The sequence below is a fragment of the Hemicordylus capensis genome, chromosome 3 (genome assembly GCF_027244095.1).
Source record: "Hemicordylus capensis ecotype Gifberg chromosome 3, rHemCap1.1.pri, whole genome shotgun sequence".
In the NCBI taxonomy this organism is placed as follows: domain Eukaryota; kingdom Metazoa; phylum Chordata; class Lepidosauria; order Squamata; family Cordylidae; genus Hemicordylus; species Hemicordylus capensis.
In genome coordinates, this window is record NC_069659.1 from 163,856,329 (window position 1) to 163,879,896 (window position 23,568).

The 23,568-nt window shown below is 42.3% G+C and overlaps 1 protein-coding gene across 6 annotated transcripts in view; it reads left to right on the forward strand.

The window, feature by feature from the left end:
- Positions 1-23,568, forward strand: part of GPC6 (glypican 6) — a 1,119,686-nt gene that overhangs the window by 318,950 nt on the left and 777,168 nt on the right. For all 6 annotated transcript variants that reach the window (XM_053305384.1, XM_053305385.1, XM_053305387.1 and 3 more), the window contains one exon: positions 16,232-16,390. In XM_053305384.1, coding sequence (XP_053161359.1) covers positions 16,232-16,390 — 159 coding nt within the window. The remainder of the gene's footprint in view (positions 1-16,231; positions 16,391-23,568) is intronic.

Sequence of the window (23,568 nt, forward strand, 5' to 3'; positions counted from 1 at the left end):
TTCAGTAGCAGACCTCTAGCTCAGAACAATATCTCTTTGTGATCCTGAAGAGCTCTGTTGTCAATCAGAGTAGACAGTAGTGGACTAGAATGACCAATAGTTAGTATAAGGTAGCTTCATATTGAAACATAGGCAGCTGCCATATACTGAGTCAGACCATTGGTCCATCTCGCTCAGTTTTGTCTTCACAGACTTGCAGCGGCTTCTCCAAGGCTGCAGGCAGGAATCTCTCTCAGCCTTATCTTAAAGAAGCCAGGGAGGGAACTTGGAAGCTTCTGCTCTTCCCAGAGCGGCTCCATCCCCTGAGGGGAATAGCTTACAGTGCTCACACATCAAGCTTCCCTGCTCTTCCCAGAGCGGCTCCATCCCCTGAGGGGAATATCTTCCAGTGCTCACACATCAAGTCTCCCATTCATATGCAGCCAGGGTGGACCCTGCTTAGCTAAGGGGACAAGTCATGCTTGCTACCACAAGACCAGCTATCCTGCTCCAGTACTAACTGGTTGGTGTATTGTACAGTAAAGCCTTGATTCTTCAGACCCCAGTGTTCCAGACTTCAAATTGTATGGACAAAATGCATATGCTACTTCCTCAGTCTGCTGGGTAAAAGATTTAAGGAGCAAGAGTCAAGATTGACCTGGGGAGAAATATTCAGTCATTAGATTATTTCTAGGTTAACCCTAAAATCAGCCATGGTTACTAGGTGGATTTGGCAAAGGCAGGCAATGGGCCAAATGGAAGGAACATCCAGCCAATCAGGAAAAAAATTCTGTTTCTGTCAGTGGTTCCTAGGCAGACTTTGCATGGGCAGGCTGTGTTGAAAGGAGGGATTATCCGACCAATCATTAGAAAGTTTCCCGATTGCTTCAGTGGTTGCTAGGCAGATGTCTTGTCAAAGATGGTAAAAAGACTTCCTTTGCGTGTTCATAATGCAGCTTAGGTGATTGCCTTGATCTTATAGAGCCTTGCCTAATATGGACAGTCCTTCCTTGCCCCCATAGTCCATAGAATAGTGGTTTTACTGTATTCATATTCCACATAGTTGCCCTCCACATTCTTTACATGTAACACAAATGCATCCAAGATGAAAATTATATAAAATAGCCACTAAATCAATAAAAAAGCAAAATTATAAAGCTATGGTGCATTTGATAAACGCAACTGATTCCCCAACTTTTCATATGGACAATACAAGAAAGATTGTTTTAATTGCTTGGTTATAACTCTGGTTTTAGTGTTTTTATTTTTATGTAAACCAGCATGAGATATAAATGTTTGGCAGTATAAAAATGTAAATAAATACATAGATTGCACCAGATGCTACAAATGTTGCTTCACACTTGCTTTTGGGTATGGGTATAATTTAGTTTTAGAAACCAGTGAGAAAAGAGATGTGTACTTTTGACATGACCAAGTACCACTGGAGTTATTAGGGGAACAAGTAGTGTGACACATGGGATAACATTTCCATGACCAAAGTACATAATTAAATACCACTGGCAGTAAGGGAACCACAATCAAGAAGACTTAATGCTCCTTAGAATTAATGCATGCTTGCTCTTTACTGTTAATCCACTTAAGCTATTTATCCTGGAAAAAAGGAAACAGTTACTGTGCCTTGAGGATCTACATAATTGTAAGAGGTCCTTACAAGAAGGCCAATAGTTTTGTTTTTCATGTGTGTGCCCGAGCAATTAGGCTGGTTTTAGTCTATCCTCTTTTTTGTTGTTTTTAATATGCAACCAGGCAAAAACCTTGCAGTTCCAGAAACAAAAAGACAACCAAACAAAAAGTTCCACTGACATGAAGCTGACATTGTCAAGCCAAATTCAAAACTAAGATTATGAATTTTGGCTTTATGTCAGATTGGCACATTGTCAACCGGCAAGCAGGGAAGATTTCTGGGTTTATGTAATTGGTCTACAGGAGAGCATGCACTGTGGGGAATCGACTCCAGATTGATCCTGTGAACCTGCCCAGCTCCGATCAATTAAAACATTATTGTACTAGCCATAGACCATGAGAGAAGTGTGTACGGGTTGTCTTGTAGTGGTACATGCCATGCACATGAATTATACTCCTCACACCATTATGAAATTCTTAATTTTCCTTTAAGGAAGCCCTGGCTTTAAGAGTTCCCTTCTATTTTCAAGTATCTGGATTGAGAAAACAACGTACTGCTCTCATCCAATATACAATATTTTGAACTGGAACGGTGTCGTGTTTTAGTGTGAAATGTTACCTGAAACCCTTGCTCAGGTATGAAGCTTACTGGATGGCCTTAGGCAAGCTTCATCTCTTTGAAAGCAGCCTAATTCTGCTTTCAAGGACGTCCTGAGTTAAAATGAGAGAACCCTATGGAAATTGCGCTGGGCTCCTTTGAAAAAAAAGAAAAGGTATACTGTAAAATAAAATACAGGTGGCCTTTGTTATTCACAGGGTTTCCAAACGGGCCTAGAGAGTGGTTTCAGATAATGAAACCAAGAATAATGAAACTTAAGTAAATGGAAACTGGGGGCGGGGTTAGGTTCCAGAGCCCAGGAAAATGACTGAAAAATCACCGAAAAGACAGGGTAAAAGCAGAAATAAGGAAGGAGCACAGCACTGTACCTTGGCCTGCTGTCCAGCTCTCCAGCTCCTCTACCAATGACCCCCAGGTCCACTAGTAATGTGTAATTGTGAAGTTTCTTCACCCCAATTTGGTCCAACACTTAGCAACACAAGCGCCCCAGCCTGTTTGGTTGGTAGGTTGGCCAAAGAGACAACACAAAATTAAATTAAATTCAAGTAAACACACATATCATCCTGGAGAGAATCTATCCATGTGTTCACCAAGAGTTGACACTTACTTGATGGCAGTTAATCAATCAATCAATCAATCAAACAAACACACACAAAGGAATTTCCTCTTTCTTCAACCCCTCTGTTGAAGTACAGCACTTAGCAGCACAAGCCCCTTGGCTTGGTTGGGTGGAAAGTTGTCCAAAGAGGTAGCACAAAATGGAGATGAATTGAACTGAATTAAACAAAAGCAGAGGAAGTACCTCACTCCACTGCTCGAGTTTGCAGCACTCCAGCTCTCTCCAGTCTCTGGCCTGCAGCAGCAAAATCAAAAATAAAATGCAGAGGAATTAATTCACTCTACTGCCCGGCACACAGAGCAGGTTGGAGAAGAACGCCTGGAGAGGCAGACCTGCTGCCGGCATTGCCATTGTAATCCTCCTCTTCGAAACTGTAAAAAGTGGAGGTGTCACTTTCCGATGATGACTCCAGAGCTGTGATGTGGCTGCCTTTTCAAAGTAGTTGATGATAGTGCTTTGTTTGGTCTTGCTTTGCAGAGCCTGGTAGGTGTCCTTATAGGGTCGCAAAGCTGCCTCCAGCTGCCTTTTGAACTTAATGTTGTGCTTTATCAGGGGATCAGGTTTGAAGACCTTGTTGGCCAAGGCAGTCCCCAGTTGCAGAATCTCAGACAACCCCTTTGTTGTGAAAGGTTTGGGAAGCATCTCCTCCTCTTCTTCCTCACTCTCAGGAGCTGCCTGGATGATATCTTCCAATTCCTCCTCTGTCAGCTCCTCCTGATGGGTTTGGATACCCAAGGGTACCCAAGGCTGCCAAATGCTTCCTAAAATGGCTTTTAGAAGCACCCCCGCCCCCCCCCCCCAAATCAGACTAAAGCACTCTAGCATCCTCCTCCAAATTACTCTTACAACCCACAAGCAAGTACAGCAAGAGCACAACCATATAAGGGCAGTACCCCATGTGCTGAAAATCACAGATATGCGAAATCCCTTACCACGGATTATGAGGTTGGGTATATATTGCCTGATCGTGGAGATGTAAAACCATGAGTGCTGAAACTGCGGATAACGAGGGCCACCTGTACATGATAATGTGATTTCTCTATGTGTGATTAATGTACAGCTGAGTTTGGATCATGCTTGTATGTTCATCACTTGATGACTACAGTATCTAGTGATAACGTGAATGAGCCATCACAGATATAGCACTCCCAAAATAACTTTTGTACCACCTCAAATGCAATGAGGTCATTCACACAATCAAAAACTGTGTTCAACCCAGGTTTGGGAGACATGAGTGCGCTCCCAATTTTTGGTTGTGTGGAAGCAAGGTAAGACAAAAACCTGGGTAGAAGTGATTATGTGGAAACAAGGTAGGAGGAAAACCTGGGTTGTTCCCAATAAGGGGTGCATGTGTGTGCACATGCTCACATGTTTTTTGATGTCCGCTCAGTTAATTTTAGGTCCTGCTCACGTTGAATCAGGAGGTTCCCACTCTGAATGCACATGTTCACACTGCCTTGATAGTGCCCCCCAGAACAAAACTCATTCCACAAACAGATGGGGAAAAAATAAAGAGAAGACTGCTGGGTAGCTTTTCCTCCTACTGTCCTTCCACTTCCACACAATCACATCTACCCAGTTTTTCCTGTTTCTTTGTTTTCACATTGGGAGCACACACAGCCGCCAAACGTGGACAGAACACAGTTTTTGATTGTGTGAATGACCTCAATGTTTTTATGTACGGTTGGTTCACATGCACTGCTCCTTGTTATCAAGGCTATAGTAATCAACGCATGTGTCAAGCAGGCTCTGATTATTGGCAACTAGATATGTGAAGTGAGTCTTTTGAAAATTGCAGTTCATCTGTGATTGATGGTGTAATGGGTCATTTGCAGTTGCAAGATTCACTGATGTTGTAGTCCTCAAGCAATGAACAAGCAAGCTCAATGAAAGAACTGACTCAGTAGGAAAGTACTGTGTTTGACATGATGTGAGGTAATATGGAAATATTGTATGCAGCGTTTGAGCTGCAGCTTCATTCACACATGCAAGCCACCCTTTCATGTTGTATGAATGCATGAACCATGCTGCTGCTGCATTCGTCCCCTGTAAAAAAGCTAGTGGCTAAGCTATCTTTGGAAAAGTCACTGAGTCAATATGTACATTTAGCATTTACCCACTCTAAAGCAGATCAGAAATGTCAAATTATTCTTTTAATAGGTTTTACACTAGTTTAATAACCTCAGGTGGAATCATATAAATTATGGAGTTTATGATTGGCTTTTAGCTGGGGTTAGGGCAGAAGCTATCAAAAATCTGAGTACATCGTAAAGAAATATTATTCTTGTAATTGTAAAATTTATAGCACAAATCATAAGAAATTCAGATAAGTTTGTGTGATTAAGCTCGTCTGTAACAAGGGTACCATTATCATTAATGACTGTGGTCAGAGCCTTGGAAAGATTTCAGTAGTGAGGGAAATAAAAGGCTAATTTTCTATTTTGATTATGCCTCCAACAAGCATCTATCTATCTATCTATCTATCTATCTTATCTATCTATCTATCTATCTATCTATCTCTACTACTCAACATGCAGCATTTTGTTTCATTTTTAATTGATAGCATGACTTCAGTCCACAGAAGACTAATGACCTGAGAGATGTCAGGCAGAGGTTCCACCTGTTATGCTGTCCAACAGCTCTGACCATAGAAAAGAACTCCAGGGACAGCAGCCAAAAAGCTTCCTTGTGCCACCACTAGGCCAGAGCTGGTCAGATGATATTCCCTAACTCCTATAAAACCTTCTGGGTCTTACTTGCTGTCTGGTTTGGCAACTAGGAGCCATACCAGTAGAGTGTAGTGTAGTAGAGTGTCAGATTAGGACTGGGGAAATCCAGGTTAAAATCTCTGTTTGACCCTGAAGATCAGGGTGTGGCCTTTGATCAGTCATTGATGCCATTCTCACAATTAAAAACTGTTCTACCTGGGTTTTACTTCTATCTTGCTTCCACACAGTCACTTCTACCCAGGTTTTTCTCTTACCTTGTTTTCAAGCAAAAACTGGGAGCACACACACATCCCAAAACTGGGCAGAATGCAGGTTTGATTGTGGGAATGACCTCAAACTCTTTCTCAGTCTAACCTACTTCACAGGATTGTTGTGAGAATAAAATGGGCAGGGAAGAACTACATCCCCACTCTGGAGAACAATCAGGAAATGATGACGACAACAACAGCAGCAGCATGTTCCTGCTGATTGTTTTTGCCTTGCCCTGATCTATGGAACAAAAGCTGGATCTGGCAGGCTCCTGTATGCCACTGATATATTTCTTTTAATATCTAGTGGGATGGATTTTTGGTGGTAGTGGTGTTACTCTGTGCTTCCACGTGTGCCTCGTGAGTCATTCCACTGTGTCACATAATTCCAAGTATGTGGGATTGTTATACCAAATTCAATTGCAAAGTTTGGCAATGTGGAGGAAGTGCAGACAGGTGTGAGATTACAGCTGCAATAAAGACAGGAATGGAGTTAGTGTATTTGTTAGCAGGGGATTGGTTTGATTTCTTTAATGTGGGCCACAAACGGAGAGAGATTCAGCAGCTTTAGTCTGAAGCACTGTGGTGGTTCAGTGAGTTGTAGTAGGTCACGGTGAAGTGCTGAATTAATCCTTGTTTGTGTCTGGCACAGTGCTGGCACAGCATAACTTAATGCAGTCAAGCTTTTCTATGGAGACACCCTTTGGGGCAAGGGATAGCGAGTCAGCTGTATCCGATGCCACTTACGCTATATAATCTCTGCTATAAGCGCCATCAGAATATAAAGCATACAGAGTTTCCCAGGGTAAAAAGCTGTTGTGTTTGTCATGAGCACAGTTGTAGCCTGTAAAATAATTAAAGGCTTGTAAATATCCAGATCAATAACTAGATGCCCTGCTAACTTGGCAAAGAGGCACCTTTTAACGTGGTGGTTCTCTTTATTTAGCAGGGGGAGAGTAACTGGCCCTATTCACCTCCAGTGACTGTTGCTGGTGTCTATCTGATGTTTCTTTTAGATTGTGAGCCCTTTGGGGACAGGAATCCATCTTATTTGTTTGTTATTTCTCTGTGTAAACCGCCCTGAACCATTTTTGGAAGGACGGTATAGAAATCGGATAAATAATAATTATTGTTGTTGTTGTTGTTGTTTACACAGTCAGACAGGTGTTATTGACTGGTTTGTTTTATCCAGACATTGAGTCCTTCCCAAGGACCTGGGATGGCTGAATTTTATTGTCAATGTTGTTGCTGTTGTTATAGATATTATAGATATTATAGATATTATTATTATTTTAGCACAACATATTTTATAGCTGCTTCCCTCATAGACACAAAGAAATCTTTTGTAGATTTCACTAAAGATTTATTCAGAAACAACTCTGTTTCTCTTTCTCCTTTCCCTCTTTTCTTTCTCTGACTCCACCCCCCACACTCTCTACAGCATCCCCAGTGGGACAAACGTCTCAAAAACAAAACATAAAATATTATTAGATAGAATACAACACACATTACAAAACTCTAAACTTCTAACCCATGGGGTACAGGGTTCTGTAGTTTCTGAGGTGTTCTGAGTGTAGATTCTCCGGTAGCAAATGAGTGGATTCATGGTTTGTATTGAAAATCTCATTTGCTACCAGAGAATCTACACTCAGAACACCTCAGAAACCACAGAACCCTGTACCCCATGGGTTAGAAACCCATGGGGGTGGTTGGCACCCTATCTGCACAACAACAACACTCACTCTGGGCCACCCCAGCACCCCCCAAGTGCAGTTATGGGACTGCTGAAACCTACATGATTCCCTATGGAGAAAAACCTTAAAGAGATGCGTAAACTTCACCAAAATCACCAAAAATCAGCCCTTTTTTTTTCTAATCCTTTGAAAAAATTCTGGCAGCTTCTTTGCCCCCCTTGGACACTACCACCAACCCCACACCACTCTAGGCCATCCCTTTCCCCCCGACGTGAAGCAATACACTTCCATTTTACCTTATGGGGGTAAACCTTAAAAACACGTAAACTTCAACAATTCACCAAAAATCAGCCCTTTGCCCAATTCCTCTGCAATTTGGGTGGTAGCCTCCACCCATTAGGCACTACCACCCCACTCTTTTGGCCCTGGGACCCAAAATTCGAGTAGACGTCAGATTGGATTAAAGTCAATGGGAGGCAAAAAGGCGGGAGATTCAAATAGAGGTCAGAACTCAAAATGGAGGAGGAATAACAAGCACTTTATCAGCCACAATGGAGGGCCAAAACCACAAATTATTCGGAGCCGAAACGGGGGTGAATTGTTTCGGCTCCAAAACATTTCAGGAGAGCAAGAGGTTGATTCGTTTCGGTGACAAATCACCCAAAACTGGCAATTTCGGGTACAGATCACTCTGTACCCAAAACGTTTCACACATCCCTAACAAGTGTAGTCAGATCAGGTATAATTCAGTTAATGAAAAAGCCTTGTGTAAGGTTATGAATACAATAATCTGAAGTATGCTTAGAATTCAACAAACGGTTGTGATTTACTGTCAAACACTGTAGATGGTGGATTCTTCCTGAAGTCAAATTCTTGAGCCATTTGTAAAAATATTGCATCTCTTAACATTTTGATACAGCAATATTACAACTTGAGTGGTTCAAATATTATTTTGTAAATGTCAGACTGCACAAAATCTTTCTCCCGAACTCCATAGATCCTGCTAATGTTAAATAACTGTATGGGCTGATTGGCTTTATGGACTGATTTCTCTGGGACGAAGGTGTTTTTCCTACATACCAACACGGTATTTATAGACTAATTGGACACTAAAGTCTTGTGCAGATCTTCTTAAGGTATAAGCAGTGCATGTAGGGAAGATCAGGATTTTGCCCTCCGGCTTCACACAGTGATAATTCTTTATATACAGAGAGAATGTGTATGTAAAGCTTAGACATATTTAGAGTCTGGGGGTGGAGCAGCAGGAGTGATTCTGATCCTCCTTCAATGTCTTAATTGTATTTAATTTAATAATGTCTGCACAAAGCTTTAGTATAATTCATTCTAAATCTGAATAGTCACTAGCAGGAACAGAATGCATTGCCTATCAATTTGGCATTTGCCACAGATTACACCATGCTGCCACCACATGTCACAGCCCAGTCGTAACCAGCCCCATGATTTTTAAGTTTAACCACCCTCACCAAGTAGACTTTTAGGTTTACTCTGGCGGGTCTACTAAAACAGCCAGGGCTGTTCTTAGAGAGCCCTGGTGGGTGTGGGGCCCAGGGCAAATCAGCCAGTGCGGGGGCCCCTTCCAGTTAATTCTAATGGGAGCCTGGGGCGGTTGCCCTGCTTGCCATGCCCTAAGGACAGTCCTAAAAAACAGCCTTCCAACTTCTGTTGTATTACTGATTAAGTGGTATGGTAAAGTCTTTAGGCACGGGGTGGAGAAAACAGACAGAAGCTACAGATTTTTAAATATAAACAAGGAATTTTATTTTGGAACAGTTTAATTAAATACAATGAGGCTATTCTCACGACTGCTGGAATACAGGCTAAGGGAGTCCAGCCCACTTTCAAGCAGTTGTGAGAACCACTGGGTTCATGGGCGAGCCCAGTGGTTCAGCGGCGGCTAGCCCACCTAAATACCCCTCCCCTTAAATGAGGTCAGCGGAGCAAGCACTCCACTAACCCTGTTCTGCTTATAGTGTGCCGTTGAGGTGCAGCTCAAGTAGACCTCTGACCGGGAGGCTACAACAAGCCTTCTAGCCTCAGGGTCTCCCCAGAATGCCCCACACACTTGCGTGGGGCATGCTGTGACTTCCGGGGGTTGGGTGGCCTCCAATTCCCGCTGCTCCAACTGGCTCTGTGATGGAGCTGGTAGACGTGTGGGTGGCCGATCTGGCCGCTCAGGGAGGGTGAAGTGCTCATGTGCCGGGAGAGTGGGCTTTAAAAGCCCTTTAACTCACATCTCCTCCGGATTGGAAGGGGTGAGTTCACATATCGGCCAGATTTACCCTGAAATCCCTGTGAGTTGTCGGGGAGCAGTTCACACACAATTTGGGGGTTTCACTGCACATTAGATTGTAGCCCGATCTATAACTGGGTTAAAAAAAATCCACTATTTGCGTCGGTTTTTGGTACAACTTCAAGTTCATAGTATAACCTCCCAGTAAACTCACAGCGAAGCCTGCTGTGTGTAAAAGTCCCTAGAAATTATTCAGCCTTTATTCTCAGCAACTTTTTTCAGTTCTTCTTTCCCACTCCAGATCCACAGCACTTCCCAGCTCTGATGTCCACTTGATCTACACTCTGACTCCTTCTGACTCTGACTCTTCAGTTCTCCAACTTGGACTGCACTCAGCTCCATCACTTGGACTGCATTTCAGTTCTGCCTCTGCCCTCTAGTTTCCCCAGAGCCAAACTAGACATCACTTTTTGCATGGGTGACTCTTAGGCTTCAGATTCTCCATATTGTCCTTTTTCCTTTTTAACCAAAAGCAGCTACAGGATCCCTGCTTCAAGTGGCTTGAACACCCAAGATTAGAATATATAAGCCCTTGTGTTGTGATTTCTCTGCAACCTAGAAGAGAATGCCATAATTGTAATCCACCTGGGTTGTGCCAAAAGAGAAGAATTTGCCTTGGCTTGCAAGTAGCTCTCTCATCAGAGGGCCAAATAGGTCCCTATGTTTCTGAAGAGGGACAGTGGAATGATCTTCTCTTTGCAAGCCAGGCTAAACATTGCTGACAACCAGAGCACAGCACCAATTGAAAGTCTGCAGCTCATGTAATAACAGAGAGTGTTTTAATTTCATGAACTAAAGAATTGGCTTCCCCTTGCAATACTGTCAAAAGCGCTGGCATGGTGCATCAAGAGATAAATCTGTGGAATTAAATAAAAATCTTTCATTACCTTTTCCATTGCATTTTCTGTATAGCTTAAGCATTAATTAAACTCTTCATTGCATTCTTCCTTTCAATGATGCGTTTGTAACGTCTGACATGAAATTAGACATTGTCTATGGGAATACACGGCAGCCAAACATTGCCATTAAAATGCAGTTTGTGGACAGGAATGGGTGAGAGAAAAAGGCTGCTGATCTACAGACATGTGGAAAGAAAGAATGGAAGTTCCAGGGTGAAGTGAACCTTTCATACTCATGAGAAATCATGATATTGAGAAAATATGATATAGAAATAAAATAATAATAAGAAGAAATCACCATCAGCCAATTACAAAAAGCAGCTTTACTGGGAACAGCCTATATTCTGCGACGATATCTATAACAACAGCAACAACATTGACAATAAAATTCAGCCATCCCAGGTCCTTGGGAAGGACTCGATGTCTGGATAAAACAAACCAGTCAATAACACCTGTCTGACTGTGTAAACAAGAAATAATTAATAATAATAATAATGATGATGATGATGATGATGATGATGAGGGGATATTGAACAATGGCTAACCACTTGGAAAACTTATCTCATAAGGAAAAACCCAGCAAAAGGTGCAGTTCCAAGTAATTACAGACCGATAACCTGCCTGCCAACCATGTTCAAATTATTAACTGGAATAATAGCAGATGAAGTAATGCAACACTTATTAACTAACAAACAGCTTCCAGTTGAACAGAAAGTTCAACTAACAAACAGCTTCCAAATTGCCCAAACACCAGAGGCACAAAAGACCAACTGCTGATTGACAAAATGATTTTAGAAAATTGCAAGAGAAGAAAAACAAATCTAAGTGTTGCATGGATTGAATACAAGATAGCCTTCGACACATTACCTCACAGATGGATACTAAAATGTTTAGAAACAACTGGTGTCAGCAAAAACATCCAGATATTTATTAAAAAAGCAATGAGCATATGGAGTACACAGTTAACAATCAATGGCGAGACACTTGGACAGGTTAGCATTAGAAGAGGTATTTTCCAAGGGGGCTCACTATCCCCTCTGTTGTTTGTAATCACCATGACTCCACTTTCACAAATACTAAACAAAGCAGGCCTCGAATACCAAACATCTAAAACATCAAGTCAAATCAACCATCTGCTGTACATGGACGATCTGAAGTTGTATGGAAAGTCCCAGTCAGAAATTGAATCACTGCTAAAGACTGTCTGTATATTCAGTAGCGATATAGCAATGGAGTTTGGACTAGACAAGTGTGCTGCATTAATAATGAACAGAGGAAAAATAAGAAAAACAGAAGGAATAAAACTGCCCAATGGAAGCAACATCAAGAACCTGGAAGAGAAAGAACATTACAAATACTTGGGAATTCTCCAGGCGGATAACATCACACATACTGAAGTTAAAAGAAAAATTGGAAGTGAATACATCAGGAGAGTTAGAAAAATTCTAAAGTCCAAACTCAATGGTGGGAACACCATACAAGCCATAAACACCTGGGAGTATAACTGTCATCAGATACACTGCAGGAATAATAGACTGGACCCAGGCAGAGCTAGAGACACTAGATCGTAAGACCAGGAAAATCATAACCATCAATCAAACTCTGCACCCCCGCAGTGATGTAGATAGGCTATACCTCCCTCGCAGCTCAGATGGAAGAGGAATGCTGCAAGTCCCGTCAAACAGTAGAGGAGGAGAAAAGAGCCCTTGAGGAATATATCAAGGACAGTGAAGAAGATGCACTTCATATGGTCAAGAACGAGAAACTATTGAACACCAATGAAACAAAAGCAGGCCTACAAGACAGAACAAGTCAAGAACCGAGCAGAAAAATGGAAAAATAAGCCACTGCATGGTCAATATTTGCACAATAGAAGAAGAAAATCAGACATCACCAAGACCTGGCAATGGCTTAAGAATGGCAACTTGAAGAAAGAAACAGAGGGTTTAATACTGGCTGCACAAGAACAGGCACTAAGAACCAATGCAATAAGAGCAAAAGTAGAAAAATCCACAACAAACAGCAAGTGCTGCCTTTATAAAGAAGCAGATGAAAAAGTGGACCACCTAATCAGCTGTTGTAAAAGATCTCACAGACTGACTACAAACAAAGGCATGACAAGGTAGCAGGGATGGTACACTGGAACACCTGCAAAAAATACAAGCTACCTGTAGCCAAAAATTGGTGGGACCATAAAATTGAAAAAGTTGTAGAAAACGAAGATGCAAAAATATTATGGGATTTCTGACTACAAACAGACAAACATCTGCCACACAATACACCAGATATAACTGTAGTCGAGAAGAAAGAAAAACAAGTCAAAATAATCGACATAGCAATACCAGGGAATAGCAGAATAGAAGAAAAAGAAATAGAAAAAATCACAAAATACAAAGATCTACAAATTGAAATTGAAAGGCTGTGGCAGAAAAAGACTAAAATAATCCCAGTGGTAATTGGCGCCCTGGGTGCAGTTCCAAAAGACCTTGAAGAACACCTCAACAACATAGAGGCCACAGAAATCACCATCGTCCAATTACAAAAAGCAACTTTACTGGGAACAGCCTATATTCTGCGACAATATCTATAATAACAGCAACAACATTGATAATAAAATTCAGCCATCCCAGGTCCTTGGGAAGGACTCGATGTCTGGATAAAATAAACCAGTCAATAACACCTGTCTGACTGTGTAAATAAATAAATAAATAAATAAATAAATAAATATAAATAAATAAATAAATAAATAATATTATGATGTGGTGGAGATCCAGGGTTTTGCATGGTTAGAGGTTCTACACGAATGGCTACAGACATGGAACAATCTCCATGTGGATATGATTGGCTGCTAAGTGATTCCACTTGTGCTTGTCGACATATACTTGTCCTATCCATAGGACATTCTCACTCGCATGAACAGTGTGCTTTTTCAGTTTTAAAGAATTTGTCTTATATGGATTTTATTCTCCTTTAGATAATCTTTGTAATATTTGGGCACTGGCTCTAGCCAAAGAATGAAATGTGTTTTTATAAATGTCAGACAATCAGAAGATGAGACGTAACTGAAACCAAAGCTGATTTGTAACAAAAGGCCCTTAAGGAAGGCATTTCCTAGAAAGAGAGGGGGGGGAGGGAGGGAGGGAGGGATGAGCACTGCTTGGGAAGTAGGCTCTTTCACAAGTTATGCCAAATACATTGGGGTGGGGGGAGAGCCAGATTGCATGAGCTCCTTCCACATATGTTAAGTTTGCACAGAAACAGAGCTTTCAGAGCACTTGCATTGCTAAACTCTCAAAAATGAGATTATTATTATTATTCTCGTAATAATAATCTGGCTCTCCCCCCACCCCAATGTATTTGGCATAATTTGTGAAAGAGCCTACTTCCCAAGCAGTGCTCCTCCCTCCCTCCCTCCCTCTTTCTCTCTCTCCCTCCCTCCCTCCCTCCCTCCCTCTCTCTCTTTCTTTCTTTCTTTCTTTCTTTCTTTCTTTCTTTCTTGGAAATGCCTTCCTTAAGGGCCTTTTGTTACAAATCAGCTTTGGTTTCAGTTACGTCTCATCTTCTGATTGTCTGACATTTATAAAAACACATTTCATTCTTTGGCTAGAGCCAGTGCCCAAAGATTACAAAGATTATCTAAAGGAGAACAAAATCCATATAAGACAAATTCTTTAAAACTGAAAAAGCACACTGTTCATGCGAGTGAGAATGTCCTATGGATAGGACAAGTATATGTCGACGACAAGCACAAGTGGAATCACTTAGCAGCCAATCATATCCACATGGAGATTGTTCCATGTCTGTAGCCATTCATGTAGAACCTCTAGCCATGCAAAATCTTGGATCTTCACCACATTGCTCATACCATTCCACCTCGACATCTGTAGCTTTATAGAGAAGCTTATGGTACAGTGGACTAGCACACCTAGTTGTAATCCAGTGCACCATCTAGTCATGTTTCCAGGGATGTGATTGCAGTCTAAGGATGTTGACAAAGTACTTGGCAAAGTACTTGGAGAAGTGTGGACTACCTCTTATTTATTCGACTCTCGCCCTTCTTGGTTCATAACATCTAGCAGAAGGGGACCGACCAGCAGAGTCCAGAATATATTACAGGTGGCCCTCATTACCTGCAGTTTTGCATATATGCAGTTGGGTCATAGGGACCTAATTTCTTTATTCATGAGGCAAAAATAGGGTTATTTTTGCATATCCATGGTTCTTGAGTGGACAGAAATGACTTCTGATGTCATTTCCTGCCACCATTTTGTAGTGCTGAGCCATTTTGTGGCTCTTTTCTGCAAAAAAACCAAAAACACAACAGCACCCAAAAAGGAATAAAATTGGAGGATTTGGGAGTTTGGGGGGCAGAACTGTAGAGCTGGAGATCAAGATGCTGTGCTTATTTCTGTTCCCCCCTGCTTTTTCTTGTGATTTTCAGCACACTTCAACATGCTTAGGAACCCTACCCTTCAAACCCCATTGAGTTAAGGTTTCTTTATCCCTGGTTTCACTATCCACGAAAATTGGTGGGAACAGAACCCCCATAAATAACTAGGGCCACTTGTAATTATGAGAGGCAGTAGTCTTGAATTGCCCTGAAGGAAAAGATTATTAGACTGCTCCTAAAAAAAGTCTCTCTGGACTTGAGGACTTAACAGTTCCCCATCAGGTTGCAAATATTCCTTTGATGCTCGAGTGAGTGATTGCTGTGCAACTCCAGATTCTCTTGGATGAACCTCATTATCTAGATTCATTTAAGCCTGGTTTCTTGTCTAGTTTGGGCACATAGTGCCTTCTTTGTCCTAATTGATTACCTGGACTGGAAGTAGGGCAGTGGGAGTATGAGCCCACTGGCGAATATGATTCTCCTGGATACCATTGACCATAGCATTCTGCTGAATAGGCTGTCTGAGTTGGGAATTTCTGTTCTGTTTTTGGCTGGAAGGTCTGGATTCTGGAAGGTCCATTCCAGAAGTTGGTCCTTAAAGACGAATGCTCAGCCCCTTGACATATATGTTTCTGGGTTCCAGAAGGTTCCATCTTATCCCCCATGATCTTGAACATAAACATGGAAAGTGGAGTCATATGGGGGTTTGGAGTGGGGTATTCTCAGGATGCTGATAACACCCTCTTCTTTACATCTGATTCCAATGCAGCATTTGGAGTATTGAATTGGTACCTGGGACCAGCATAGATTAGAAGGGGGCCAAAAAACTAAAGCCCAATTTGGAGGTGTTGTATCTCTTCAGCTAGAAACACAGTTTAATCCAATGGACTGGAGAAATCATTGGCTGTCAAGTATGGCACTGACCATATTTTTTCATAGGAACTGGCCATCCTTCACTGTTTCATTGACCACCCTATATCCACTGGCCATATCCTTTCATAGGAAGCAGTTTACTTCTGCCTGATTGTGATTTGGCATGTATATTTGGCATGTATATTTTGTGCATTTATTCATATTTTGCATCCATTTATCATTGCAGGGGAACACTTGAGAATCTGCCCTCAGGAATATACATGCTGCACATCAGAAATGGAAGACAAGCTAAGCCAGCAAAGCAAATTGGAATTTGAGAACTTGGTGGATGAGACGAGTAACTTTGTACGCACCACCTTTGTGTCCAGGCACAAGAAATTTGATGGTAAGTAGTATGTTATTTTGCTTACTCTTAGGGACAGCATGTGCAGTCGTCAGGCTCATATAATCTAGGTGGGCTGTTCTGCTTCAGATTGCATGGGAGGCATTTTGAATGCTCTCCCATGTGAAAAAGAAAATCCTGACATATACCAACTGGCATATCAGAGAGATGGCTAGGCTAGTATGCTTTTGTCTGACACAGTAGTTTTATATGAATACAAATACAATGAATATTTATATACTGCTTTTCATCAAAAGTTCCCAAAGCAGTTTAAAGTTTTTTTTAAAAAGTGTGCTGTCAAGTTGATTTCGACTCCTCGCACCCACAGAGCCCTGTGGTTTTCTTTTTGGTAGAATACAAGAGGGGTTTACCATTGCCTTCTCCCATGAACTATGAGCTGATGCCTTTCAGCATCTTCCTATATCGCTGCTGCCCAATATAGGTGTTTCCCTGGGAAACATACCAGCGGGGATTCGAACCGGCAACCTTCTGCTTGTTAGTCAAACATTTCCCCAATGCACCATTATATGGCTAAGCAGTTTACATAAATATAAACAAATAAATAAATAAAGGCTCCCTGTCCCCAAAAGGCTCGCAATCCAAAAAAGAAACATAAGAACACAAGCAACAGCTATTGTGCTGGGGATGGATAGGGCCAGTTGCTCTACCCCTGCTAAAGAGAATCGCTCTCTCCCCTAAAGAGAATCACCACTTTAAAAAGGGTGCCTTTTTGTTCAGTTAGCAGAGGGCTAATATATATTCAGGTATGTGGTGTGTGTGGTTTTTTTTTTAAAGGGAGAGGAATTTATCTTTCACCTGCAGTCTGAAAAATGCTGTCCCTCAACAGCTAACCATGTGAGACTGCAAATAATGATGCTCTTGACATGACCGCACGAAAGTGGGCTAATGCAGCCCAGCCCGCTTTCGTGCAGTCATGAGAACCACCAGGCTTGCAGGTGAGCCCGGTGGTTCTCTGGTGGCTAGCCGGCCTAAAAACCCTTCCCCTTAACCCAAGTTAGTGGAGCAAGCGCTCCACTAACCCAGGTTTTCAGGTCATGAGATGCCATGTTGCATCTCCGCGCCATGGCGACCTGAGGAGACCCTGACCGGGAGGCTCCATCAAGCCTCCCGGCCTCAGGGGTCACCTCAGCATGCCCCGTGCACTCCCATGGGGCATGCTGGGACTTCTGGGGGTTGGGCAGCCCCGATCCCCACCACCCCTACCAGCTCCATGACGGAACCGCTCTCCCCACACTGACCCTCCCAGTGCTTCACACTAATTGTGTGAAGCGCCTCAATGTGTGAAGCGCTCTTACATGGCTTGAGCAACAAATTTATTGTACGGTCAGATCCTTTAGTTGGAATCTAGAGTTTTCTCATAGGAGACCATTTATTCAGGTCCACTGTTAATTCTGTTTCCCAGGCAGTTGAGTATTAGACTCAGCTGTCGTCCTGCTAGGACAAAAGTACTTTAAAGCTGGCATCACTTATCTGTGATTATTGCTTTTAATTGCTCTGATATGAAGGAAGAGAATGCTGAGAGCTAAGAACAGAGTTGAACAGAGTCGAACCAGACCAAGCCCGGTTTGATGCAAACCAGTTCTGCATCAAACAGTTAGTGGGCCGGTGGCAGGGGAGGGGCAAGAAAAGATTTTAAGGCTCTTTACCCAGCTTGCCAACACTCCTTGCTTGCTGCTTCTCACCACTTGCCACCCCCGTCCCCAGCCAAATCACTAGCCAGATCATTGTTTAAACACAAGCTGACCATGCAGCAGCATAGTTCAGGCCTGTGCACATGTGGAGGTTTGGGGAATATGGTTCGGTTCAAATTCGATTTGAATTCAGACCACACCATGTTTGGGGGTTCGTGCACCCACCTAGAGGCAATTCCCCAGGGGTGGCTCAAGCCTGAGGCAAGGTATCAAACACTACTCCCCCTTGTGTGAACCCTTCCCCCACTTTTTAAGAGCAGGTAGTAGAAGTACATCTTACCCAATAATCTGCTGCCTAAGGAGATTACCCCTGATTGTGGCACTACCATATTTACCCAAATGGAAGGTGATTCTGAGTGTAAGATGATACCTTAAAAGATAGAGGTTAAATACAGATTATAACTGTATTTACTCAAAAGAAAGAAGACTTTGACTCTAAAATGACCCCATATTTAACAGGAAGGAACTGGGGGGAACCTCCTTTTAGATTCGGATAAATACAGTACTACAAGAAGATTCTGTCCTTGGTACCCACCAATCAACTATGCAGTAAAAACAGTCTATAGAACAGAGCTCCCGGAATCCAAAGCTGATATGGACCTGAGTAGACAAGAACAAGGCTGAACAAATGTCTGATCACAGCCTGATCACACACTTTCCTTTAAGAAGTTTTTGATGGGGGAAAATTGTTCTGAAACATGCTGTGACGTTATGCAAGAAACTGCCATCTTGGTAGTCTTTTCTGTAGCTGGATATCCAGTGTACAGTGTGCCGTCAAATCAATTTTGACTCCTGGTGCGTTTATTCAGGGCCACTGTTAATTCTGTTTCCCAGGCAATTGAGTATTACACTCAGCTGTTGTCCTGCTAGGACAAAAGTACTTTAAAGCTGGCATCACTTATCTGTGATTATTGCTTTTAATTGCTCTGATATGAAGGAAGAGAATGCTGAGAGCTAAGAACAGAGACTACTGTTTAAGAGAGAGCGGGGGGGATTAGATCTACCTCATTTGGCAGATGAAGTCTCTTTTCCCTAATGTAAAATAGTTGTTTATTTAAACATTTGCAAAATAAACTGCAAACATCCTGGGAGCTTGGTTGCAACCAAGTAATTGCTGCTGTATGTAGCATAGATGGTGTGTAATGCTGATCTCCCCAATGGAGTTAAATGTCCAACATGTTTGCTTGTTATAGACCACCAACTCATTGCATTCCATGACAGGAATTTTGTCAGAAATGCAGGTCCCCAGCCAGGATATACTGAAATACTGCTTTAGCCCCTCCCACCTCTCTTCTCAACAGGTTTTAGAAGAACTACTGTCTTGTATTCTTGTCAGCACACTCCTTTGGTCATTAATTCATAAGGAACAAGATGGTTGCCTCCAATATCTCCTACAAATGCGTGGACATTTACTGCTATGCCTCACGGAAGGAGAGAATGGTCTGTCTTTACAAGGACTCTTTCCTAATGAACCTGAAAGCACAGCATGGAATAATTTCTAGGGCTATTTGTATGCTCACCATGGTAAACAAACTAAAAAGCTTAGTCTATACCCAGGCCCAGCCACCTGGGAATAGACTGATGAGTTGGCTGTGTACCTTCTGTATTCAACTCAGATAGTTTTTTGGCATATTGCCACAGATGTAGCTGAATTCCCCCCCCCCCCCAGCTACCACAATAAAAAATGGTCCTGAGAACAATTCTTCAACTAATGCATAAAACTTTAGATTTAGGTTCAGAGCCTACCACAGGCTTGCCACAAACACGGGCCTCCTGTTAGCAAGTGATTATTGTGTCACCTGTAGCATTTAGCATCCACCACAAGACTCACCCCAACACAACAAGACTCACCCCACTACCTTTGCAGACAGTAGAAACAGGAAAGGTGTTTCTGTGGGGAGGTTGACACATATTTCCCCCTTCTTCTGTCAAAGGGGATGGACTCACTGTGGATATTTTCATTCTCCTCTTTGGAGCATATGCTGAAACTATGTAGGAGAGAGGAACTGCTTTGATTTTTAGAGGGTTCAACCAACTATGCTGTCCAGAGTATTATGTAAGTTTTGAGGGTTCTTCATATTAATATTGCTGAGGACTATAAAAGGTCCGTGTTGAGGACCTTTTGGATTTAAGATTATAATAAAGCCCCGAGAAAGCTAGCAAAATGGAATGGAGATGCAAAAGTTATAAAAAAGAGTGCTTGAAATTTCAGTGGAAAGAAACTGAAATGATCACGGATAGTTATCAACAAGCTTGCTATTGACAGACATTATGCTGCACTTCTAAATAGCTCTTATTTATCCGCCATACAGATGTTTACTTCTTAAAAGCAGAGCTTGCCAAATGCATGCCATCAAGCAGTGCACACCTTCATTTCAAAATGGAAATGCAAAATTGTAGTGTACTTGGTGTGCAAGGAACACCAATGCTTATTAAATATATAAAGATGATTGTACAGAAGTTCCACAGCACTGTGTCTGTTTGCCCTTGACTTAGAGAGAGAGTGCATGAAATGGTCTCCAGACCAGCCCCAGCAGGCAGTTGGCGTCCCTGTTGCTGCCTCCACCACAGCCCCCGCAGTGATTTGAAAAGGCACAATGCGCAGCTGCCTCGCATGCAATCCCTGCTGTTGCGGCCACCTTTGCTGTAATTTGCGGTGATTTGAGAAGGCAAAACACGCCGCCTCCACTGCAATCCCACCACCTCAGCTGCCATCCGCAGCAATTTAAAAGGTAAAATAAAAATTAAAAGCCATTTTTGCCTGATTTTAGGCCGTTCGATTTCTCAAAAAAAACAAAAACAAAAGTTTTGGCCCATCCCTCCCCTTAGGAACCTAACCCCCACGGTTCCATAACCCCAATTACATCTTATTTGCGGTTTCGGAATCTGTGGCACTAGCTGGGAAGAGAACCCTCCATGAATACTGTGGTTTTTCTGTATGGGAAAAGGAACCATTACCACTGCAACAGATTCAATTCCTATTTAACCCTATTTGTGTTTCTGGACCAGACATGGTCCAAGTTATCCGGCAGGCAAAGAACAACTCCTTCCAGGGACAAACAGTCTCACTTCCTTTTTTTTTTTTTTTTTTTAGTGCTCAGCATCCATGAGGCATACCTCAAAGCAGCTTAAGACATATTCTCCTTCCAGTGTAGTCATAATACTGTCATCTTATTATCACCAATTCCCCTGCATGGTGGCTTTGCTGAGCAGCTGTTTTGCAGTCAAGCCAATTTCTTTTTTAAGTATTGCTCTATCAGCAGCTGAAACCAACCCCACCAGAAGGGTTTTACCATGCATGTTAATGAGCAGGCAGTATCTGCTCGGTGACATTTCTCAGCTAATCCTCTGAATAACTATAGGAAAATTGCAACAAGATTTGGGGATTTTAAAAGGGAAAACAATTAAAGGGAAGTTAATGTTATTATTATGTTTATTTTGGTATATTTTTAACTTGTTTCCTACAAGTGTAATCAAAGTGGCGTACAAATATCAAATATTAAAACAATTCATCTAAAAAAGGCTACAGTAAGCTTTCAGGAGCCTGAATCTCATACAAAACAGTTTAGAACATCAAATGCCAGACCCCAGATGTCTATTGGAACAAAACAGTTTTCTCATCTATGAGCAGAGGAAGCATGGAGTGGAGGTGGAGGGAGGGAGGGAGAAAGAGAGGGAGGGAGAGAGAGAGATAGCTTGCCTGATCTCCTAGGGGAAGGAATTAGGGGTGTGCACAAACCGTTCATTGTACAACCGGTTCAGTGGTTTGATCACAAAACAAACCAGGGCCAGTTTCGTCCACAGTCGAACCAGAACAAGCCCGGTTTGATGCAAACCGGTTCTGCATCAAACAGTTAGTGGGCCGGTGGCAGGGGAGGGGCAAGAAAAGTTTTTAAGGCTCTTTACCCAGCTTGCCACAACTCCTTGCTTGCTGCTTCTCACCACTTGCCACCCCCGTCCCCAGCCGAATCACTAGCCAGATGATTGTTTAAACACAAGCTGACCATGCAGCAGTATAGTTCAGGCCTGTGCACATGTGGAGGTTCGGGGAATATGGTTCGGTTCAAATTCTTTTGGAATTCAAACTGCACCATGTTTTGGGGTTCGTGCACCCACCTAGAGGCAATTCCCCAGGGGTGGCTCAAGCCTGAGGCAAAGTATCAAACACCACTCCCCCTTGTGTGAACCCTTCCCCCACTTTTTAAGAGCAGGTAGCAGAAGTACATCTTACCCAATAATCTGCTGCCTAAGGAGATTACCCCTGATTGTGGCACTACCATATTTGCCCAAATGGAAGGTGATTCTGAGTGTAAGATGATACCTTAAAAGATAGAGGTTAAATACAGATTATACCTGTATTTACTCAAAAGAAAGAAGACTTTGACTCTAAAATGACCCCATATTTAATTGGAAGGAACTGGGGGGAACCTCCTTTTAGATTCGGATAAATACAGTACTACAAGAAGATTCTGTCCTTGGTACCCACCAATCAACTATGCAGTAAAAACAGTCTATAGAGCAGAGCTCCCGGAATCCAAAGCTGATATGGACCTGAGTAGACAAGAACAAGGCTGAACAAATGTTTTCAGCCTGATCACACACTTTCCTTTAAGAAGTTTTTGAGGGGGGAAAATTGTTCTGAAACATGCTGTGACGTTATGCAAGAAACTGCCATCTTGGTGGTCTTTTCTGTAGCTGGATATCCAGTGTAAAGTGTGCCGTCAAATCAATTTTGACTCCTGGTGCCCAGAAGCCCTGTGGTTTCTTTTTGGTAGAATACAGGAGGATACCACTGCCTGCACCCACGCAGACTGAGACGATGCCTTTCAGCATCTTCCTATATCGCTGCTGCCCGATATAGTACCAGTGGGGATTCGAACTGGTAACCTTCTGCTTGTTAGTCAAGCATTTCTCTGCTGCGCCATTAGATGGCTAGTTGTTTTAAAATGATTGGTAGCCAGTCTTGAAATCTGGAATCCATTTTCTTCTGCCAAAGTGAAAGCTAAAGCTAGAGGCAGAGGTAAATGTTTTGTAAGTCTTGAAGGTACCTAGAGAAGAAGAAAAAGAGCTGTGACTTTGCAGGTCTGGCTGACAAGATTAAGCCTTGGGCTACGGTTCAATTTTGTAATGAATGACAATATTGCTATTGTTAAAATTAATAAAAAATGAATTTGGGGAAAAAAGAACTGGTACGGTGCTGAGACTAGGATTGCCTAGCAGACTACCTGCCCACTCGCCTATGCTCAACTTGCAAAATTGTTGTAACATTCCTAAGCCTTCATATTTCTTCTTTTCAAGGAAAGTGACATTGTAAGTAGTCACTCCTGAAACTTGTTACTTGGGGAAACATGACACCACAGACAACCGCATCTTCACTGATCTATCCCCTGAAATCTCTATCAGCCCCCACTTGCCCTCAGAAACTCTTTCCACATGCATGGGATTCCCCAGGTCTGCTTCAGATGTTCC